This window comes from Andrena cerasifolii, chromosome 5 (assembly GCF_050908995.1).
Source record: "Andrena cerasifolii isolate SP2316 chromosome 5, iyAndCera1_principal, whole genome shotgun sequence".
Taxonomy (NCBI): Eukaryota; Metazoa; Arthropoda; class Insecta; order Hymenoptera; family Andrenidae; genus Andrena; species Andrena cerasifolii.
The window spans coordinates 13,086,627-13,108,664 of record NC_135122.1 but is presented as its reverse complement, the minus strand read 5'-3'; the positions used below and the strand labels follow the sequence as shown (position 1 = coordinate 13,108,664).

Genomic DNA, 22,038 nt, shown 5'->3' with positions numbered 1-22,038 from the left:
CGGGACAGTAGATACCGAGTATAAATTATTACCCACGTATTAGAGAACTCGGGCATTTCTTCCTCGTTCTTTTCCGTACAATCTTGCAACCCTCATCTGTTTCGTTACACGTGCCTACGCTTACACCGATCTTCGACCCCCATCTTTCTGTTCCACCCCCTCGATTGCTTAACACGACCTTCGAGCTCGCTAACGAAAGTTCACTCCGCCGGAATATATCTTCCCGCGGGTCGATCGAGCCCGGCGTCCCGATCGAGCGACACGAAAGCGCCATTCGCGAGAAAAACAGGGGGCCGCGGAATCAGGTCCGCGCGGGCATACACGGATTCAGTTTTAGCCGAAAACACGGGAAGCCGACGGGAGATCGCGACGAAACCATAACACATCTGAACGACACGACCCGACGACCGTTCGCGCGGGATTAATCGAGCTTCGACTAACTTCGACCTCTGCGGCAGATTGCGAAAAGTCGTTTTGGGGAGGGCTGGGTTCTTGCGGTATCCGCGGCGGAATCGCGAGCTCCAGGCTCGCCTACGATTTCGGCGTGGAACTGGAGACAGCGAGAGGCGGTGCTCGAAAGAATTCAAGGGAGAAACAGAGAGGAAGGAGAGAGGCGCGAGAGAAACCGAGGCGTTTCCCGTTTCATCGTATCGAGGAGTCGTGCGCGACTTTTTAATCGTCGAAGGAATTTCTTTGTGCAAATCGAGCCCCGTGGATTGTTCGCGAAGGTAGGACGACGTGACACGCGCGGACCACCGAAAATCGGCGCAGAGAGACGGGATTTCCCTTTGACACGATGGAGCGAGAGGTAGGCGAGGGTGAATGTGCCTGCGCGCGGATAAAAGTAAAAAAAAGAAACGGCGTGGGGGAAATTGGAAATCGGCGGCTTTGAGAAACTCGAACGGCTCGTTCATTCGATTTACCGTCACGCGCATTCTCCGAGGAACATCGCCGTGTTACCCTCACGGAGGGTGTAAGGGTGTCTTATGTGAGACGATTTGGGAGATTTAAATACCCATTGGTTATATTTCCTGAATAAATTTCTGATTGGAATGGCGGAACGTATTTCTTTTAAATTAGAACTCTATTTTACTCACGACCGTGACTGTGTGTTGAATAGATCAGTGATTCCCAACCGGTGGGTCGCGAAGTGTTTTCTGGGGTCGCCACGGTTCTTTTGTTAATATTGTTAAGTTAAAATTATGTTCTGAAACACCTGTTTTTAATGTGTTTACTGTACCTTACCTTGTACGGGGGTCGCAGGTTATTTGAATATTATAAAAGGGGATCGCGACTCAAAAAAGTTTGGAGAACACTGGAATAGATACTAGAGTTAGAAGCTATAATACAGATTCTCCTCAATTGTGAATTTAAAGACGTGCCTACACAAAAATTCAGACTTCCCCCTTTATATTTTGTTTCTTCAGAGTTCATTATCCAGCCAAACTTAAGGGGTCATGCTCAGTCAGGAGGCCGAAAAAAGGGTGGTCTTTGGAAATTTTTTACTCAAAAGCTATAACACATTTCTCAAAAAATCTGTTTTCCTTTTAAGGATTGCATGTAGTACCGTGCATCGTAATTTTTTTATTGAAAAATATTTATCAATAACTAAGTTAATGTCCATCACTCGAAGGTTCTCTAAAAAAAAGGTTTCTGCGGTGGCTACTGCTGCTCTAAAGTCGATCATCTAAAATAAAAAAATCAAATAATTTACTTATTGTATTATATTATCTAATATTTGAACGAAGGATTTTTTATCCGATGTTTAGTTTTCTTTTAATTCACGAAAATCAGGCACGATTTATGATAAAAATTGAAACTTTTACTTTGAACATCAGCCATTTTTTCCCAAATCAATACTTCGAAAAATCTAGATAATATTATATAATAAGTAAATTCTTTTGAATTTTTTATTTTAGATGATCGACTTTCGAGCAGCAGTGGTCACCGCAGAAACCTTTTTTTAGAGAACCTTCGAGTGATGGACAATAACTCAGTTATTGGTAAATATTTTTAAATAAAAAAATTACGATGCACGGTACTAGATGCAATCCTTAAAAGGGAAAACGATTTTTTGAGAAATCTGTTATAGCTTTTGAGTAAAAAATTTCCAAAGACCACCCTTTTTTCGGTCTCCTGACTGAGCACGACCCCTTAAGCGAGGAGGTCTGGATACCTGTGTGTTTGTATTGGAAATATGGCCCGCGACTCGTTGTCGTATTAATAAACATTAAACACCTTGTCCGTCAAGAATTCGGTTACGGAGTCGGGAAGGCGAGCGTGTCTCGGTTAGTTGATCGCCGGTGATTGAATCTAACGTGCAAAGTTAATTATCCACGCTCCCGAATCCGAAGATAGATGAAATTGGCATGCACTATGCGCGCCAGATCGAGAATGACTGGACACGAAGTACGTGTATGCACGATTACCGATTCGCTTTACCCCCAGCAAAGAGTTAATCGACTTCACGTTGTCGACGAAGGTACATCCTCACGACGGTCGATCGACCCGCCTGTTTTGCGAGCGGAACGGGCCGCGAATAAACCGGCAACTGGTTTATCCACGTTCCAGTCGTGGGGCTTTCTTTTTCAACATTCGCTATATTCCTAAACGATCGTCGGTTTTCTCGCGTGACGAATGAAATTCGACGCTTCTCGTTGCCTCGTGCTAATTTCCTGGAATCATGTTTGCAGGGGGATGTAAGAAATGGATCGCAGCGGACTGTACAGAGCCTTCGGAGGCGATCGTGGGACGAAAGCGTGTGGCGAATGTCGACGAAAAAGCCTCTTTTCCAGCAAGAATTTCCCCAGGACAATCTCCCACGGAGGCACCATGTGACGACGCGTAAGTCGTGTGAAGGTGGACGAAAACAAGAGAACACAGCACAGGAGCATCTCTTCGTGGCATTCCGGGCGGTGACAAGAGAAGAGGGAAAGATCCATGGCAGCACACGTGGCGTTGGTTTATTTATACGTATGTATATCTTTGCTTTCATTAAAGATTACACCTGGAATAGTAGGCCCGCAGAGGGAGATCTTAACGCGCGACGTGACGTCGCGTTAAACCGCATAGTCCACAAGTGTTTGCATAATATTTAATCACTGACAACAAGAAGAAAAACTATAATCCATCGAACTCAAAGTAGCATGTTTAAATGATTTCAAAATACTCGAGGAAAAGTGCAGATGCTTCTTGACAAATGCATCGCGATTTAAGACCTCCTTCTGCGTATTACTCGAGTTACCGCCACGATCGTGAATCTCTGCGCCGCTTAGCAGCAAAGCTATCCATTTCCACGATATGAGAGCTTGGTTATGAAGAGTTCTAACGAAGGATCATTGCAACGAGTCCGCTAACTGGCCAGCGGGAATCGTTGGAATGATCGTACGGAAGGGGCGAGCACGATCGTGGCTGCGACGAGCGCACAAACATCCAGCAAATTCTCTTCACAATGTACATTATTATTATAACACTGAGGCATGCAATTGGTCGATTGTGTGTCAAGATGGAGCAAGGATAATCACGGATAGTGCGATATATGTGCATTGTATATCTACAGTGGCGATTATTTAAACGCGCACAGGTGTCCCCCCGCAACTTGTCGTTTCCACCCTCTCCCCTACCAGCGTTCATTCCACCTCCTCCGTTTTGCATCCACCTGTCTGATACCAGCGAAGCCCCATTCCGCAGGGGTAACGAGAAATATTCGTCGGACTTTCGCCGGGTTCCCGTGATTGGAATACTTTTAAGTACCTAACCGGGAGAGAGATCTCTGTCTCCCCGTTCGCCTCCCCTTCTCACCCCGCTCAAGTCTCTTCCTCTTAATCTGTCGGAGGATTAAACGAGTTTTGTCGAGAGAACTCGAGTATACGCGCACGTACACCCACGCCCCGAATACGTGCTTATATCGCGCGTTTATTTAGCCGGGAATTTCTCCTCGGGGCGAGGTGCAAACTGGTTCAAACGTGAAATGGTCGTTTGACGATGTTTGGATTATCTTCTTGCGCGATATATTACCGCGCGCTATCGCGGTGTACGTCCTCCACCGGTTTAATTACTTCGCTCTTTTATCAAGTGGTTAGGCGATCGCGCCTCCCTGCGATTTTCAAGAATGAATGGAACCAGGAACGGAAGAAATATCGTTTGATACCACGGCGTTTCTCTTAGCGCCTCTATCCTTTAAAACATCACGAGAGGGAACACGGCCGAGCGCTATCGGCCCCCATCAGCAACTAAGCTGGTCGGCCTCGATGGCTTGCCGCTCGAACCGCGACGAGTTAATAGTTTATCACCGGTTCAGCGCTTAATCGTCAATTACAGGCGACGTCTATCAGCGTTTTAGCCGTCAATTCGGGGGATTTAATGAAAATCCCGAAAGAGCCCGGCCGCCGCTCGCCCGCCGAAGGAAAACTCGCCGGCAGACAAATCTGTTGGAGTGTGTTTTGAATACAGAGAGGGGCGCCATTGGCGGTGGAGTTTAAAAATCGGGTTTCGAGCGAAGCGGGGAGCGAGCTGTTTTTTTTACGAACGCGGGGGACCGCGGTCGATCGGGAAAGACGAAAGAAAGGGGAGGAACGATCGGGGGTTGACGTCGAGGGTCGATGAGCGACCACGACAGTGGCTGTGATCGCGTTACCGTCTCTCGAAAACAGTTAATTTCGTTTGATGCGATTACGGACGGAATTGGCGCGGCTGCAATTAGTTTAGGTTAAATACGAGGCCGAGATTGGGACGGAGGTGGTAAAAATACAGCGGACTGATCAAATTAAAGGAAGTCGGACGAGCCTGGTCGCGGGTGGATTTGCAATTTTCCATCGATCCAGAGATTGACACGGCTTATCCCGCGAGAACTAAATAAGTTTTCGAGGGCTGATCGAAGGGTTTTATATTCGAGGGATGCTCTATTGCAACCAAGTCCATGGTGGTTTATTACCCTTATCAGTCGACGATTGTAAAAAGAGAATAGAGCAAGGTTAGAACATAATCCACTGGCGTTTCATTTGATCCTTAGTTACGCACTTAATGACTAGGTATAGCCTCGTAGTAAACGTCTCAGTTGATTAAAGGACAAAATCACGGAACATCTGCATAATATATTCATAGATTAAGAAACAAGAGAAACGACTGATCTACCATGTGGCAATATTCGATATTTCTTCCGTCAAGAGCTCTGTTCATTTCCTCGTATTCTTTAGAAACACGGTCACCTAGCTATTCGCAGCAACGTAAACTTTCCCATGCATCGTCCACGCGTAACCGAAGCATTTACATCTGCGAGAAACTGGAACTATAAATGACTCGGTCCACTTAATCGGGCTGTAAAAATGATTTGAAAATTCTCGAAATGCTGGATACAACTGGATGCTCTACCGGAAGCCGTAAACATCGGACAGCCTCGGGGATCTCGAGGTCGAAGAACACGTTCGCGGTGGAATTCCCCATCGATTTTACGGGGAAAGTTACGTCCGTCTTCCCATTTTTCGTATTGCCACCGTACGTTGCTCGCCACGCACGCGAATCGCCCGTTACGGAAAAGGAGCTCTCGCGTCGAAATGACGGATAAACACGTACCACTCCCAGGGTTTCCCCGACGCGAAAACGACGGGCTCGTGATCATTTCATTAGTTGGGCTAGCTCGTTCTCGATAACAGGGCCAGAAACTTGTTTATCGACGAGATACAGCCGCGTGTCTCTCCTTTTTTCTTTTTGCCTTCCGCACGACCACGGGGGCTGAGGTGTGTTTTGATAAACATCCGACGGGGTAGGATAGGATTTCGAGGGAAGACGTTCCCCGTAATTGTTTACCGACAGTTCCTGCCCGCTTGATTGCACCAAGAAATTACGTTCTTCTCGCGTTTCCCCGCCACGGTTAATTACCCTCGTCGAGCGCGATGACGAATCGTAAAAGTGTTTTGATATATCTACGTCGGATCGATTACCCCCGAGCACAGTGAAGGAATCTCATTTCCCCGAGCTCCGTCTTTCTTCCATCGCGTCGCGTCGATCGCCTCGTTATTAATTGGCGAACAAACAAGCACTTGGGAACAGGAAACTTTGAATTTCATCCGTGAACCGTAACTGGATACGGGCGCATCGATTAACAAATTGAATATATATATATATATATATATATATATATATTTGTGAAACGAAGCCGAGTGCAATGACACGGATGATCTCAAAAGTTTCAATAATATTTCACTTTTACCGTGTCTGCGATTTTCGCGGCGCCGGGAGGAGCGTTGAGAAAGGAAGCACGTTCTTACCGAAAGGCTCTTACCGGTGGCGGTATCGTGATGAAGGAGAAAAAAGTCAATAGAAAAGAATCCTCGAGGTTGCCGAAGTTTCCGAGCTGGTTGCCTCCTCGGGCCCAGTTAACGACGAGAGCCGAATCATCGAGTGGCTATTAGCGCAATGTAATTACGCCGCGATTGCGCAACGCCGAGGAAAGAATCCGTTCCCAGAAGGCCCCGGGATGGCAACAACCTTCCTCGCGAGGTCTTTCGGCTACCTTTCTCAACGCTCCAGACCACGTAGTACGTTTCGCGTTGCCAGGTGTATCTCTTTTCGTACCTTGTTCGTTCGCACGATAATGACGCGCGAAGAAGCTCGCCGCGTTCACTTTAAATCTATTTGAACCACCGCGAGCCCCGTCATATTTAAACACGATTAACAAACAAGAAGCAAACGTCGCGGCAAAAGTAGAACCGCGCCGCCACTCGACGAAAATTCGGCTAATTTCCGGAAGCCGGCGTTCCACTGACTGGCGATACTTTCTCGATGGGAACTGCTCCAAACGAAGCGGGGCAGCGCGCGTCATTTCTCAACGGGCGTAATGAACATTTCCACGGTTACGCACGGGGCCGTCATTAATTCCATGGAGGGAATTTCGCAGCCCGACCCGTGCCCGTTCAATTTCATTAATCGTCCCCCCACAGCCAAAGCCGTCCTCTCGACCCCGTGCCCGGGGGTTTCACTTAAATCGTAATCTCGAGCGTTCCCCAGCCTGATAAATCTCTGCTTCCAACCGACCGATCTTCTCTCTTTCTCCCCGTGCACGCGCGTCAATCCGTCGTTTCAACGCCAGGCTTCCGGCTTAGTCCACGGTTGATCCGCGATCGGTACTTTCCCGCGATCTAAACGGAATTCCCCGGACAACGTTCCTGCCTTTCATCGATGCGCCAAACCGCGAACGATCCTTTCAAGCCGGGCCAGCGGAAAGTGGTAGCCCGCGCGGTGTTCCTGGGGCGCTCTTGCCCGCCGATGGCACGCGGCGTTAGGCGAGAGAGATTAACAGATCTTGGGCACAATCGGAGTAGATAAACGCAGGGAAAGAGCGAAGCCACCGTTTGCTAGTCAGTGTTTAGAGAGAGGAAGAGTCCGCTGCACAGAGTGGCTCACTAGTGGTCGTTTTTCATTCAAAGATCGTTCGGAGTGGAGAATAAAGCTTCTTAACTCTACGCATTCGTTTGCAAGCGTTGGCGATTACTCGACATCTTCAATGTAACTTTTTATGAGGAAACAATTTTTTTACGGTTTAATGCCACGTTTTGGGAACTTGCCATGTAGTATCGCTAGTCCGAGATACGTGGATGCGTTAAGAAGAGGAGGTTCAGAGTGCAACTTGCGAGAAAATAGGGAGAGGGTGTTACCGTCGGTCAGAATTACAGCTGCTTGTCCCTTGACGCTTAGGATACGCTTGCTCCATTTTGCTTACCTCTGGACAGGGGGATCCCTGGGGTACGATGTTAAGAAGCAGAGTTAGAGGAACGCGTTGACTGCCACCCGAGGATTTCCAGATTCAACGTATTGTAATGGTATTGCAGTGACATTCAAACAAGTGTAACACAAGTTAGCGTGTCTAATTTGTAACAATTCTCAGTTTATTAACAGAATGAACTTTCACAGCTACAGGGTGTAACTCTGACTTTTTGGTCAGAATTTTACCGTACGTTGCATCTGGTTCTTCTCTTGCTCGCTGATGTCTCTGATCGAAGCCAACCGAGTCACGTGCACTCTGTTCAAATCGAATCAGATGCACTCTGCTCCGACCTAATCGAGCAACTCGCGTTAACGACGTGTTCTCGCTTTCAGTTTGCAGGAGCATGCGAACGAGCGTTCCAGCACCGTCAGTTCGAGACGACACGTTAATTCGCAGGTGGCAGTCGACGCGTTAACGGCAGAAACAAAGTCCCGGCTATCTGGAGCCGCTTCGACAAAGGATCTTTTGAAGCGGCGCCCAGCAAAGTCCCCAAAACACCTTCGGGTAAGTGTCTCAAGCCGGTACGTGCATGCAGCGTGGATTCTTACGGGGTTACACCTTGCACGAGCCACGCCCACTGTGTTAGAGAGTATAGAGCGGGTTAAACGTTGCACAAGGGATCGATTATTACAAGCGGGAGACGGGAACAACGCAGAAAAATAAAGAAAGCGACGAGAAGTATGCGGAAGCACGACGACTCGCGAGAACAGTTTCTCACCGTGCCGAGCTGAAACCCGATCGTTTTAATTAGCGTTTAAACGAAACTTGCATGTACGCGTTGCGCCGTTGATTCTCGTTCCGACGGGAGAAAATCCCTTTAACGTGCCAGATAAGACGGCTCGAAGAAGCCAGAGGGTAAGGTAACGATCCTGAAGTTCTTATTAATTTTCATTCCGAAAGTCGATTTCGCGACAGAGTCCTCTGTCCGCGAAGATTAAAGAATATAGAGCACGAGTGAATCAGGGAAATATCCACTCGAGCCTGCGGAATTAAACGACCACCGATACGCATTTTTCTATCAGGATCCCTAGGACCGTCTTCGCTGGCACGCTTTTTTAATATCAACGGATATCGGCGAATCGCGGCCGCCGATGGATCGCCGCGCAAAATTCCTCGATTCCGCGGAGCGTACTTTTCAGGCACGGCAAAGAAGGGAGCAAAAAATTGCTTGCGGTCTAGATTGATTCGCGACGAGTGGAAAGGATGTGGGCAGGATAGATGACGCAGAGAGAGAGATAGAGAGAGAGAGAGAGAGAGAGAGAGAGAGAGAGAGAGAGACAGAGAGAGAAGAGACTAGGATCGCACACGTCGGGGGCAGAACGGTGATTACGATCAGCGATCTTGCCGATCGATTCCGCTGGAAGGAGTTAAATTGACGTCGGGGCTCCCCATCGTCGTCTCTCGAAACGCTCCGCTGGCGGAGGAGCAGAGAATCGCGGTGTGTACGTTCTATGAATCCGACATCCAGCGGCACCGACCGCCGCGACGCGACGCGTAACTTCTCCACTTAAAGTTAATCCGAAAGTTATTACTCCGGACTCGGAGGTCCTTAGGCGCTGCTCCAACTTTAAATACGTTTTTTTTTCTGGGGGCGCACTTGAACCGTCGTAGGGGGTGCAATTCGATTTTCACGCGACCTTCGCGGTTCTCGCGCGGTTACGTAGCGCTGACCCCAGCGCCTTCCGTGTTGCAACCAGCGGTGATAAGCACGGAACGAATTGGTTCAGCGTTTCAGTTTCTCCACGGTGGCTTTAGCACTTACAACAATTCCGACTCGTCATCTCGATTATCTTTAGCAATTATTCACACTCGCGGTTGCTCTTATCATCTGCACCAAGCTAATTTCCGTTCAACAACCTATCCAAGACGAGAAACGAACCACGATCGACTAGCAAAATTGCGTTTTATCTCTGCGTTTTATCTCTGCTTCTCTCTCTCTCTCTCTCTCTCTCTCTCTCTCTCTCTCTCTCTCTCTGTCTCTCTCTCTCTCTCTCTCTCTCTCTCTCTCTTTCTGCTCTTCGTTCCTTGGAATCGAAGCGATCTAGACCAATCGACACCGAATCCCGACATCGCCGCGATTCGTTTAATAAAAGGGACCGAAACGAACCAAATGGAGCGGGAGAAGAACGAAGAAGGAGGCGATACAAAAAATAATAGAATCAGGAGGAGTCCGCAGGACATCTCGTCAAATTGGTTGTCTCAGGACCGGGGATCTCGTGGGATGGTGCGACGCGTGGAAAATACGCGCGTAACGCGCATCCCTTTTCCCGAGTTTCTTATACAAGTGCGTGTGTCTGTGTGTGCATGAATGCGTTTGTGCGCGGACGCGTGCGACTTGGAGGAGAGGAGACACGGAGACGTGGAAGGAAATGGAGTGGATGTTCGCAGGGACCGGGGTAGAGAAGCGATCGCTGAGTTTGCGATTCTTCCTACCGCTCTGATCCGCCGCGAAATACGCTCTTCAATGGTCAAGCAATTGGCCAGTTCGCCGGACCATATGAAGCCGTCCACTCCTTCCTCATTTTCCTTTCTTTCCCTGGACGTATATCCTTTTTCCACCGCTCCCCTTTACTCCCCCTGCGTTTATTTCCTTGCGACCTCGACTCCGTGCTCTTCGTTCAGTGTCCGTGGACAGGGAGGAGGATGTAAGAGGAACATCGCGCCGAGGAGCCGCACCGTTCGAATCCACGTTCCCTTAGAGGATCGCGCTGTCTCGATGAAACTCTTCCTCGAGCTCCACGAACAATCGCGCGGTCCTGATCCGTAGAACGCGAGTCGCGTTTATGCAAGTGCACCGTGACTAATGAACGGAGGTCGATGCTCCTTGCCCCAGAGGAGAATCATTTCTGGACCAGGGCGTATTTAATTAAACATTCATCGGCTTTCACTGCCTCGCGAGCGCGCCCCCCTCGGAGAATATTTAATTCGAGGTGATTCGATTAAACGTTTTCCCAGTTTGATTCTTCCCGACCCGTCGAAGTGCTCGGTGTTAACTCTAGGAGGACTTTTTTTCACGCGTACTGTACATTCCGTAAGTTTCACTCAATTTTCACTTTCAGATTCAGCTAATCCAAGCCGCGCAAAGTTTAAGCTCGAAAGTGTTTCGAAGTTACTTCAGAGCATAGGCTCGACGGGAGTCTTCCTAGGGTTACGGAGAATTTTGAAAATACGTGCACCTCGAATTTCCACATGGCGAAAATATCCTCCTACCAGCCACCGATACGGGGATCGAATCGCTGCCACCGCCGCGAAAGATCGGACCGAGATTCTCGCGAGGTAGATCGTATAGATCGGCCCCCGTCCAAGGTCATCGGTAGACTATGATCGATATACACGGTTGAGGAAACGCGTTTCTCGTTACCGCGAGGGAACGAACGGAGCTGCAGGTGTCACGGCGGATATCTCGAACGGAACGGTCGTAAACGCTTCGCCGGGGTAAGATACCGATCCACGCGGAAAGGCGGATCGCTCGATAACCCCTTGGAAACGAGTGACAAGTGCGATCTACGCTCGATCTCGGATCACCGGACGTCTCCTTTAATTGGTGCTGGTCGACTCATTAACGATAGAGAACGTCTGCGGAGCTCCTCGATTTTTCTCCTACCCCCCCTTTTCGTCTTTCCCCACGGATCGAAGAGCCGCTCTTGGCATCTCGGGTTCCTCGACGCGATTCGCAGGGCAGAGGGGGGTGTTCTGGTGGAAAGGGGATGGATCGTGTCGGGGAGCATTTGCGTGTACAGTGGGAAGCTAGGACGTCGATCCTGGTAAAAACTTACTCGCTGTTCAGCACACGGAAGGACTTTGGAGACATGCAGTTGACGCTCCAGTCGGTGTTCCCGTGCTCGTTGCATATCGTTATCGAGAACCTCCCGTAGTTCGCTCTGATGAGGTGGATCAGCTTTCCCTCGCCGCACTCGATCGACAGTGTCTTGCCCTCGCAGGCGTACGCGGTGTCGTACCTCTCTGTAACAGCAAACATTAAAAACCATTGTTAGTACGTCATCAAGCTAGAAAATTCTAGCGAGCCTCGCGTTAATCATAATACACATTCTACCGAAGCAACTGCAGCACAACGCTTCCCTTGTCCCGTTCACCCTTAAGGGGTTATACCTAGTCAGGCGGCCGAACAGAGGCGAATATTTGTGAATTTTTTGTTAAGAAGCGCAAGCGTATATTTTTACAAAGCTTTTTGCGCTTAAAAGAGCAACATTTAAAGAACATTTGGTAATTTTTTCGTAGAAAAATATTTACGGTTATAATAAAGTAACAACCGACATTCAAGAAGCATTTTTAAAAGTTTGGTTTTGCGGTGAGGACTGCCATTCGGAACCAGATTATCTAAAATCAAAAAACAAAGAAGATTTCGTTAGTATATTAATGTATCCTCAGGTTGACAGAGAGAATTTTCCGAAATATTAATTTAAAACAAAATGGCGACTATTTAAATTTGAAACCCTGATTTTTTTCGCGTGATTTTTGCACGAAAAAATCAGGATTTCAACTTTAAATAGCCGCCATTTTGTTTCAAATTAATATTTCGGAAAATTCTCTCCGTAAATCAGAAGATGCATTAATATACTAACGAAATCTTTTTTGTTTTTTGATTCTAGATAAGTAATCTGGCTCCGAATGGCATTGTTCACCGCTAAACCAAATTTTTAAAAATGCTTCCTGAATGTCGGTGGTTCCTTTATTATAAACATAGATATTTTTCCACGAAAAAATTACCAAATGTTCTTTAAATGTTGCTCTTTTAAGCGCAAAAAGCTTTGTAAAAATATACGCTTGCGCTTCTTCAAAAAAAATTCACAAATATTCGCCTCACTTCGGCCGCCTGACTAGGTATAACCCCTTAAACGCAACGGTGGCACCCAGGTGGTCAAACCCCGTGCCAGTCGTGCGCAATGGAGGGCTAATTAGTCGGCCGAGATGGTCGAACAATGGGAAAAGCGAATAAAATACCGGCGTCATGGCTGCATGGCGAAGAAACAACGCCAATGGCAACGTCACCGTTGGCGACGTGGCCTCAGTTGCGTGGCTGCTTGAATTGCCCGCGACTGAATAAGGATCCGCCAAGAGGGTCGTGGTTTACAAGCGACGCGCGAGTCAAGGACACGTCAAAGTAGCTTGCGCGAAATTACAGTGACGAGTCGAATGTCAGCGAGGGGTGACTGGGTGCGCTGGCTGGCCGCGAGTCGAGGGGGATGCATTGCCGAAGCGCGCAGTTGGTAGGTCGTGTCGCCAAGTGTAATGGAATTAAGATAAAGGACGCTGCTCTGTATAGACGTGTATACAGCAGAGGGGGAGGTGCAGGCGAGAACAATGAGAGACGACGTGGAGAGGAGGCCGCGCTGCTTCTCGCTTATGAAAAGGAGGCCCGAGATAGCCCTGCCTCTGGCTCGCCTTTGTCGATCCACCATCCCCAGGCATCTGTCCGCTCCTCCGGAGAATTTATTCCGCGGAAAATCTGCCGCCCGGAGGTTTCTTTCGAAAGCAAATTAGCGGATTTAAGGGGTCGCGACTTTCCTCGGGGAAGAGTCGACTCCTCGCTCTGCGTCTGCTGGCTACGCATTCTTCCGCGACGTGGCTTTTCTTCGTCGCCGTAACGAGGCTCAGTTTAATGGCCGCGAAAATGGCTGAAGTGGGTGTATCTTCCTTTCGAGTATCAGACGGCTTGCCATGGAATTATGTTTCGCCTCGGGTGGACAAAGGGGATGAAAGGAGACGGGGAGTTTCGCGTGCTACGAGCATTGTCGCAGATGCAGCGTGAACGACTTTAAATAATTGTTTGAAACATAAAGAAAAGGGGAGTTGACGTAGGAGCTGGATATTGCGAAAATAGCTACAATAAATCAGAAGCTACAGTAAAAAGATCGTTTCCAGCTCGGCGTTCATTTGACGCGTAAGAAAATTTTGAATTCATCCCAAACTACTCGTTCCCGAGAAAAATACTCGAGAACCGGAGATGGTCGTCTTGCAGGAATTCGCAGCAATAGTTCATCATTCTCGCGCCAGCACCCACAATTGCGTGCCAGCAACGATTGCTGCTGGCGAGCGCTGTACCTACCCGCCGTACACGGACTCGCAGGGCCGCGGAAGATGCTCGAACGAGATAGAAAGAGCTGCTAAGAAGAATAACAGCGAGAAGAAAGGGTCGTAAAACTAGGTCCGGGCTTATTTAGACGGGGGAGCGATAGATCTGCCATAATACCGGTCAGCCGTGGCGTCCGGGTCGGTGACGAAGGGCGCAGACGGTGCGCGTCTCGAGGAACGAGGGCAGGCGGCAGGCGGCGAGAGAAGTACCCCGGGGAACGTAGCAGATGACTGCTACGGGGGCAAGGACGAGAGGAGCTCCGTAGACGAGGAGAGGGGCTGTAATAACTCTGTCCGTGAAAGCCCCGTCGTGAGTTCATTAGTTCCATACCGACGCGCCACAATGCCATTTTAGAGCGCTGTTAGGACTTTCCGCGAACGCCGCGCGTCGACGGCGGATTTCTTGCTGACTGAAATATAGCACCCGCCGTTCAACGATTTTTCACCGGTGACTTACGACAATGTGCTCATTACGTGCCTGATATCAGCTCGTTACTTTTTCCCGCGGGCCGGGGCCATTGGCGCTGAGCCCCGCGAGCTTCAGAACAGGAGCCACGGTCTTTGAAGGAGAACTTACTTAGATATGCTTGGTAATCAGGGTATTGGAGTTTCATTGTGGAAGCCTCCTTTGATTTTCTCCGGGGGTGTCTTACACTGGCCCACCTCCCTCGTCGATATTGTACCGGGAACGGGTGAATCGTTACGAGAGTCAGTTAAAAAAAAAGGAAAATCACCCGAGAGTTCCCGATGGACGGTCGATAAAGGCAACCCCGTGGCGGAGAAGCCTACCGGCAGCGATTCAACGAAAGCACATAGAAGAACAGCCGTAAAGAGGAGAACGTTGGGCAGGACGGGCGCGAAGAAATGGCGATTTTACGGTGCCCCGATGCTTTCCATTACCGTAAAGGGTCTCAAAGTATTCGTTCTGAACGAGAACAAAATCGCTGGTCACGGGAGAATGGATTCCTCCGGAGGGAAAGGGGGAGGCGTGGAAGGAATAGTATATTTTATAGGATCCAGGTAATTTCTCGCCCCTTCGATTCTGCCCTCCCCCTGCATCCACGATTAACCGGCCGACCCCGAGGCTCGTCGCTTATAATTCCGCGCTGCAGTTTGTTCGCCGTTAATTAAGCGTGTCTCGATAACACCGTAAGCGACGGGGTAATCGATACACGCCGTCATCGCGGCTCGATCACCACCTATGGCGAGACAACAGTGTATCAGAGCATCGTAGGGAAATTTCCATCAGCAAGTCGAATCGTCTTTAAATCATCGCAGAACATGGTAGTGAGTCTAACTTTTCCTATTCTGACGTGGTGGATTACTCAAAGGGGCGGGTTACGAATTCTTCTTGACTTCTTCCGCGAATTTCTAACACACAGGTGTTGGGTTGGTTAAAGTTAACAGAAGACACTCAAAAGAATATGATAATTAAAATAGCTGAAAAACAACAAATAGGGTAAACCAACCAGTAATTCACCGCAAACCAGTGAATGACCATTAGGCAAAGAAATGTCAATTATAAATTTAAACATTATTATATGTTTATAAATGGAGTGTAGTTGCACTTTTAATATCCTATATTTTTAGTTACGCGTATTAAGCAAACATTAATATGTACAATTCTTATTAAAAGTTTGCGGTCATTTGCTGGGCTTCTACAGGTTTTGTATTTTATAACTGTTTTTTTTTTTTTAATTAGTATAAGAATAAGTAATTATTTTTATAGAAATTTCAAGAAAAATAAATTTAAATGCAATTTGAACAGTGGTTTTGCTGTTATACATAAATATATTCAAGTATTAATCTCAAAGGTCCATAGATTCAACAATTTGGTCATTCACTGGTTGGTTTACCCTATTTTCGTTCAAACTACCCTACGCGAAACGGCAATTTTATATAGATCAACCTAATACTATTCTTAAGTAAAGGGCACTGTACGTTTCTTTAGAAAATGATGCTCGATATGCAGCTTGCGTGACGTAGATCGCGTAATATTTTACAATGAAGAAATAAGAATGTTGTACGATATGTCGACAAAAACGTCGCTGTTATTGAAAACAGAGGTATTGTGTCGTTCGCCCGTCACACGCAGCTGCGCCCTGCGACCGGTGCATTCCCCGGGTGCACCTCTAACGTGCACACGATGAAAAAAGGGCCGCGTTCAAGCTGACGTAAGGGAACACGGTCTGCAGCAGCTTCCTCGTTCGAGCCAGGGGCCACTTGCCACTTCTCCCCCTTTTTCTGCCGCAGAACGGTCACTTTACTCTCTCTTTTTCCTCGCACGGCGGCGCTGTTCCTCTCCGTTTTGCTCTGTTACACCGTTGCAGACTTTGAATTTTTAACTCTGAATTAATCGAGCACAGTGGTCCACGATATTCTTGCATACTGCAGCTTTCGCGTGTTCCTTTGCAGCTTGAAAATCGCAAACAGTCGCTGAAGAGACATGTCTGACACGTTTGCTCGCGAGCTACTTAGTAAAAAGACCCTTTAAAGGATCAAAGCGATCGCGTTTCAATTAACTGCGATGTAAATGAACGAAAGGGTTGAAATTAACGGTGGTTTTCGCTTTACGAGGCCCGAATACGAGCCATTGTAGCCGTGGCTGTGCTTCGCTCACGTGTCACTCGCAGCTACAGAACGAGACGCGTAAAAAGGGAGGATCGCGATTCGCGCGAGCAGCGGAATTGAAGTGGTCTCATCGGGCGAACCTCCGTCGAAGCGTTTTTCCGCGTTTCCCGAATCCGTTGCCAGCCGTGGGTGTCTTGACAAATAAAGGGGGGAAAAAAACAGGAGGAACAAGAAGCTTCCACGTGGAAACACGCGAACAGGAAGGATAATGACGATGCGCGGGGCTCACGCGATAACTTGGGTCGTCGTCCCGGCGCGACACGTAAATCTGCCATCTTTTTAGCCCGGCTCTCCCGCCTGACCCTCGCGTATCGCACTTTGACGCGAGTGCATTCGGATGAATGCCGCGAAAAGTTTTTTAACGAGTGCACTCTCTCTCCCACGGCTGCAACGCCCCGCTGCATCTGGCGAGAATGACGTCGCTGACGAGAGACCCGGTGCAGTAACGACACCGGCGTCGTTCCGAGAAAAATATTCAAACGAAATTGCCGTGTCCCTTTAAAGCTTTCCTACAATGCACACTCATGGCAAAATGAACGCGAGAGGAGAGTGATGCATGGGTTGATGACTCTGTCGATTACGTACGTGTCGGGTGCGACGTTAATTAACGCCTCGACAGGAGTTCTCTATCTTTCTCCACCAAAAATGGTGTTGGAACGTTTTCTAAAATCTCAGTGAAAATGAGACTTACGGGGTTATACCTACTTAGTCTGGCGGCCGAAAAGAGGCGAATATTTGTGAACTTTTTTTCAAGAAGCGGAACCGTATATTTTTACAAAAACTTAATATTTCTTATATTTATAAACTTAAATTAATATTTCGGAAAATTCTCTCCGTCAATCGGAAGATACATTAATATGCTAACCAAATATTTTTGTTTCTTGATTTTAGATAATCCGGTTTCGAATGGCAGTGCTCACCGCAAAACCAAATTTTTAAAATTGCTTCTTGGATGTCGGTTGTTACTTTATTATAAAGGTAAGTATTTTTCAACGAAAAAATTACCAAATATTCTTTAAATCTTGCTCTTTTAAGTGCAAAATGTTCTGTAAGAATATATGCTTCCGTTTTTTTCAAAAAAAAATCACAAACATTCGCCTCTTTTGGGTCGCCTGACTAGGTATAACTCCTTAAGTAGATCAATCGAATATCCACACAGTGCCATTTTAATGCACTTCCGAGTCTCTTCTCCTTGCTCCGATTCTGTTGCTTCCAGCTCGCAACTTTCTGCCAGCTCGAGTCAACACTATCTCGCGAGTCTTCCTCTACCTTCAGCGCTGATACTCGTCCATTACACCTCGCGCAGCGTTCCCCGAGATTCGCAGGGATGCGACTTTTCATCGCGCGTGGCCGCCCGAAAGTTCTTTGAAGTCAGCCTCGTCGCTGTCGCGTCGGTTGCTCGCGGCAGACGGCCAGTCGCCAGGGAAGGTGAGAACGCCGCAGAATTTCGTGCGGTCAATGCGCAGCCTGAACTCCGTCCAGGGATTCTAAGTACGGATTCCTAGGCACAACGGGCTTCAAACTTGCCGCGGCTCTCAGAAGCCTCTGTTCGTCTGCGTGCCTCCCTGTGCGCCTCGTGACTTCGGTGTGTATCGAGTCAGCCGCGCGCGGGTACCAGCGTGCAACCCGTGAACGGTCGGGTGGAAGCGCTCGAATACCGATAGGACCTTCCTCCAGGGACGAAGTTTCAGGGGGTGGGGGGAGGGGGGCTGCTGGACCTGCTATCTGTGCCTCCAGTCCTTCGATCGTCCCTGGGATTTACGTACTTCGTCCGGCTCGAACGGAGCCGAGGAAGCTGCGAACGCGAGGACGCCGTCGGCGAATTTACACGTCCCAGTAGCGTCCCAGGTCCTCTACCTGGCGAACTTCCGAGACACGGAGGTTGTCGACTTTGATTCCACCGTGAACGGGGGGACGTCTTGAAATCGGTGCTGCGATCTACGGGTGGTCGCGCGCGAGGCTATATTTAAAGTTCGACTACTTGGGAATCAAGTTAGATGGGAACGACGGGAAGTCTGCGAGGTCTATTTCGATATCCTCTATTTCATTTAATTAGAAGATACAGTCGTGACTTGTCGAATTCATTCCACGATTAATTACCATGCACCGCGGCCTGCAGTTTAGAATCCGTTTCTATTCAATATCCTCCAGCGCGCTCGATTATTTAAACAGCTTGAGCAAAGAGTTGCATGCACCGTCACTGCCGCTGAATAATTCGGCAGTCGTCGACGGACAGCATTCGAAACGGTCACGGGCAACTCGGCCCGCGGTTAATCATGGCGAACCGTGCGTGGACGGTGTTAAAAATGGCAACGATTTGCAGGCAATGCTAAACTGGAACCGAGGAATAGGCGAAAACGTAGCTAATCGACGAGCTGGATCGACATAGCCGCGGAACTGAATCCCTGCAATTAAATATCTGGGTGTTTCGTGCGAAGCGAGCCACCCTGGCGTCGCGTCGAAGAGAGAGTGAGAGAGAGGGGGAGAGGGAGAGCTGTAGGGGAAGAAGAAGTTGCATGTAGCCGCGCATTAGCGTTCCTCGGTGGGGGATAATTAATTACCCTCTCTGCTCCATCACGCGGGGCAGGCCTGGAGCGTATCGCCAATAAACCATTCGATATTTCTCGATTAATTCGAGATTCGTCGGGGCTAGCCGCGAGACACGAAGATCCCTCTCCGTTCCCCTCGGCCGCCCGGGCGCTCCGCGGACAGGCGCGTAGAGGGAAAAGAGGAGAATCGCAGTTTACCATTAATGACTCGGGGTAATAATATATTGGAGGTCCGTGGAGCCGTGCCTCCTGCTGCCGCGGCGGCCGACTTGAAAGGGCCGACCTAACAGCGGGATGTCGCCGGGCTGATGCGATCCAAGACCTCGAAACCTTTGCCACGGTACACTCGCCGTGGGTGATGCCTCGTTGAAACATTGTGCGGCCATTGTTGCCCACAGCCACGATTCTCCGGGACGTTTTCGTCGCGCCAGCCCCGTCCAACCGATAAGGCCTCCCCAGAAAACGATGCGAAACGTGATATACGTTCTCGAAGCTCTTCCCGCGGATGGAAGAAGCTCGGTAGTCGAAAGGAATTAATGATCCGAGGGAAAGTTTGATTTTGGGTGATCGATGGATGGGCGAACTGCTGCCTTCGATCCGCGGGGACGCCCAAGTGCGCATTTCAGTCCATATGTGCTCCTTAGGGTGGCTCTTATTTACTCTTGGTAACATTTTCTTTCAAGAATTTTCTTCGCAGCACCCCCCAGAATAGTTTCAAATAATTAAAAAAAAAATCCGTGTAAAGTTTGAGCTCGATCGGATAACGAGAGAGGGTGCTCCGGGGCCCTTAAATATTTAAATCATTATTTAACAGCTGGCGAAGTCGATTTTATATAATATCCTCCAAGTTATTGAACGGTTTTCGAAAAAAATCCGAAAAACTAAAATAGAAAAACCTTTTTTTCCCTCAAATTTTGAAAGTTTAAATACTTCCAGAACACTTTTTATTTATGAAGGCGAACAATAAAAATGGAATTTTTATTTTCGGGGACCATGTTTTTAAACATTAAGGCGGAGCATATATCGAGATATGCCAAAAAGATAACAAAAAAATCCCTTATTTTCAGTGTTTGATATGTCATGAATGTTTCCTGAAAATTTGGGGCCGAAAGTCGCAAAAATATCGAAGATGTAGAGTCTATTCCATATTTTTGCGAAGATGAGTCTATATCTTCGATATTTTTGCGAATTTCGGTCCTAAATTTTCAGGAAACATTCATGACATATCAAACACTGAAAATAAGGGATTTTGTTTTCCTTTTTGCCGTACGAGCTCACGTGGACGCGTGGGACGTCCAGCGAGAAGCTGGACCAGTGTGAAAGAGCGGAAAAGAATGAACTCGCGGCTACGGATCGAGGGGAACATTATAGAGACGCGAGTTCGGTGCGTCTGGTGCGCGCTGGTTTGGTTGGCCATGCATCTTTGGGCTTGGCGAGCTGCACACGGTTGCTGCACTCTCCGTGAAGCGCTCCCGGGACGCATAAATCAAAGTCCTCCGCGGAGACTTGCCTCGGTTACGTTCTTCCTTCGCTCTCCCTCGATCTTCTGTGTATCCCTGTCTTCCTCTCTCTCTCTCTCTGTCCTCTCCCACGAGCCAGCCACCTTCCTCCTCCGCCTTCTGCCCGTTCCTTCGGACGTAGCCCCGAGAGCGTGTCGGCGGGATTTCTAATTCAAGCTAATCCTTTTTCGCCGCTCTAATTACATTATCAATTCACCAGCGAAGAAGGACCTGCTGGCCAGGACGCGTCCTCCTCGCGTGTGCGCGTGTGCGTGTATAATATACGTGGATACGCTCGGCGCATCGGCATTTACATGGTCGGCCTGTTGCACGTCGCGGTCTCGTCGTGCCCGACTGATTTATGGCGGCCGAATAAATTATAAGGAGCAGATAGAAAAGAGCGTCGTCCGGCTTCGGGGAGCCGGTGTTAGCAATTATCTGCCATTTCTCCGCTCCGAGGAGCGATCGATTATCTCGCCGGGCTCACGAACTTTCGATGCGCAGCAGAGGTATGGATCTTCTGGAGGGCGACACTCTCTCGTGGCCTATCTTGAGAATGTGCAAGCAACGGAGGAAATCTGCAAGAGCGTAGAAGAGGGGCTGCTATCCAGCGGGCAGCGTTTCGCGAGCGATACTATTTTCGTCTCGGTTTGATCAGTTTTAAATCTAGTTGAGAATTGTTAAGCTTCTACGAGGACGAGCTCGATCGGAGTGGGAACGCGGAGTCATCCTCCACGGCGACAAAAAAGATACAGGTCCGTGCACGGGCTTAATTAGTTCTGGCGCGCAGAAATATTCGAAGAGTTCGATCAGCCGCGCTCGTGTGCGTGCCGTCCGCCAGCACCGACGTGAAAACACGCGATTAAGCGCGAATCGTAATTACATTCCGCGAGCGATGGAATGGTATTTATGAAGTGTTCGTTAATTCGCCACGCGGCCCACTCCCCGCGAGGAGAATACGATCCAAGGCGTAATTTCGCGCCTAGGAAAGCACGTGGGCATAATTTACAGCCCGCGAGGCAGCCGGACACGGCGTCCGGCGACGGTTTAATTCCCGAGACAGCGAACGAGGGCCTAGAGGATCCATCGACGCGATCGCGAGCGTCCTCGCTGCGGTATTGTTCTTGCCACGCGGATCGCTTACGCCGGTCGAAGGCAGATGCAGAGAAGGCCGGGAATAAGAAACCGTATTGTACATCCTATCGCGTAGTTTTCACGGTTCACGATGACGCGACGGCAGATAGCGCGGGTGGTAATCCGAGAGGCCTCTTATCCGGCTTATTTAGCGATCACGTTTCATGCGTCTCCCATTCATAATATTTTCATTGTGCCCGTCGTGTTCGGAATGCCGATCCCATTACAACAGCGACGAATTATCGGACGATACACGGACCGATCCGGTGATCACGAACGCTGTGGATCATTGAGGTCTCGTTCCCATGAGACCGTCCTTCGAATTCAGAGCTCGCGCCCGTTCGCAGTGCCCTGGGATCGCGGAACCTCC

The 22,038-nt window shown here is 48.8% G+C and overlaps 1 protein-coding gene across 6 annotated transcripts in view; it reads right to left on the bottom strand.

Moving 5' to 3' along the window:
* The window catches only part of LOC143369068 (latrophilin Cirl), a 379,879-nt gene that overhangs the window by 30,195 nt on the left and 327,646 nt on the right, over positions 1–22,038 (bottom strand). For all 6 annotated transcript variants that reach the window (XM_076812488.1, XM_076812489.1, XM_076812487.1 and 3 more), the window contains one exon: positions 11,539–11,725. In XM_076812488.1, the coding sequence (XP_076668603.1) occupies positions 11,539–11,725 (187 nt within the window). The remainder of the gene's footprint in view (positions 1–11,538; positions 11,726–22,038) is intronic.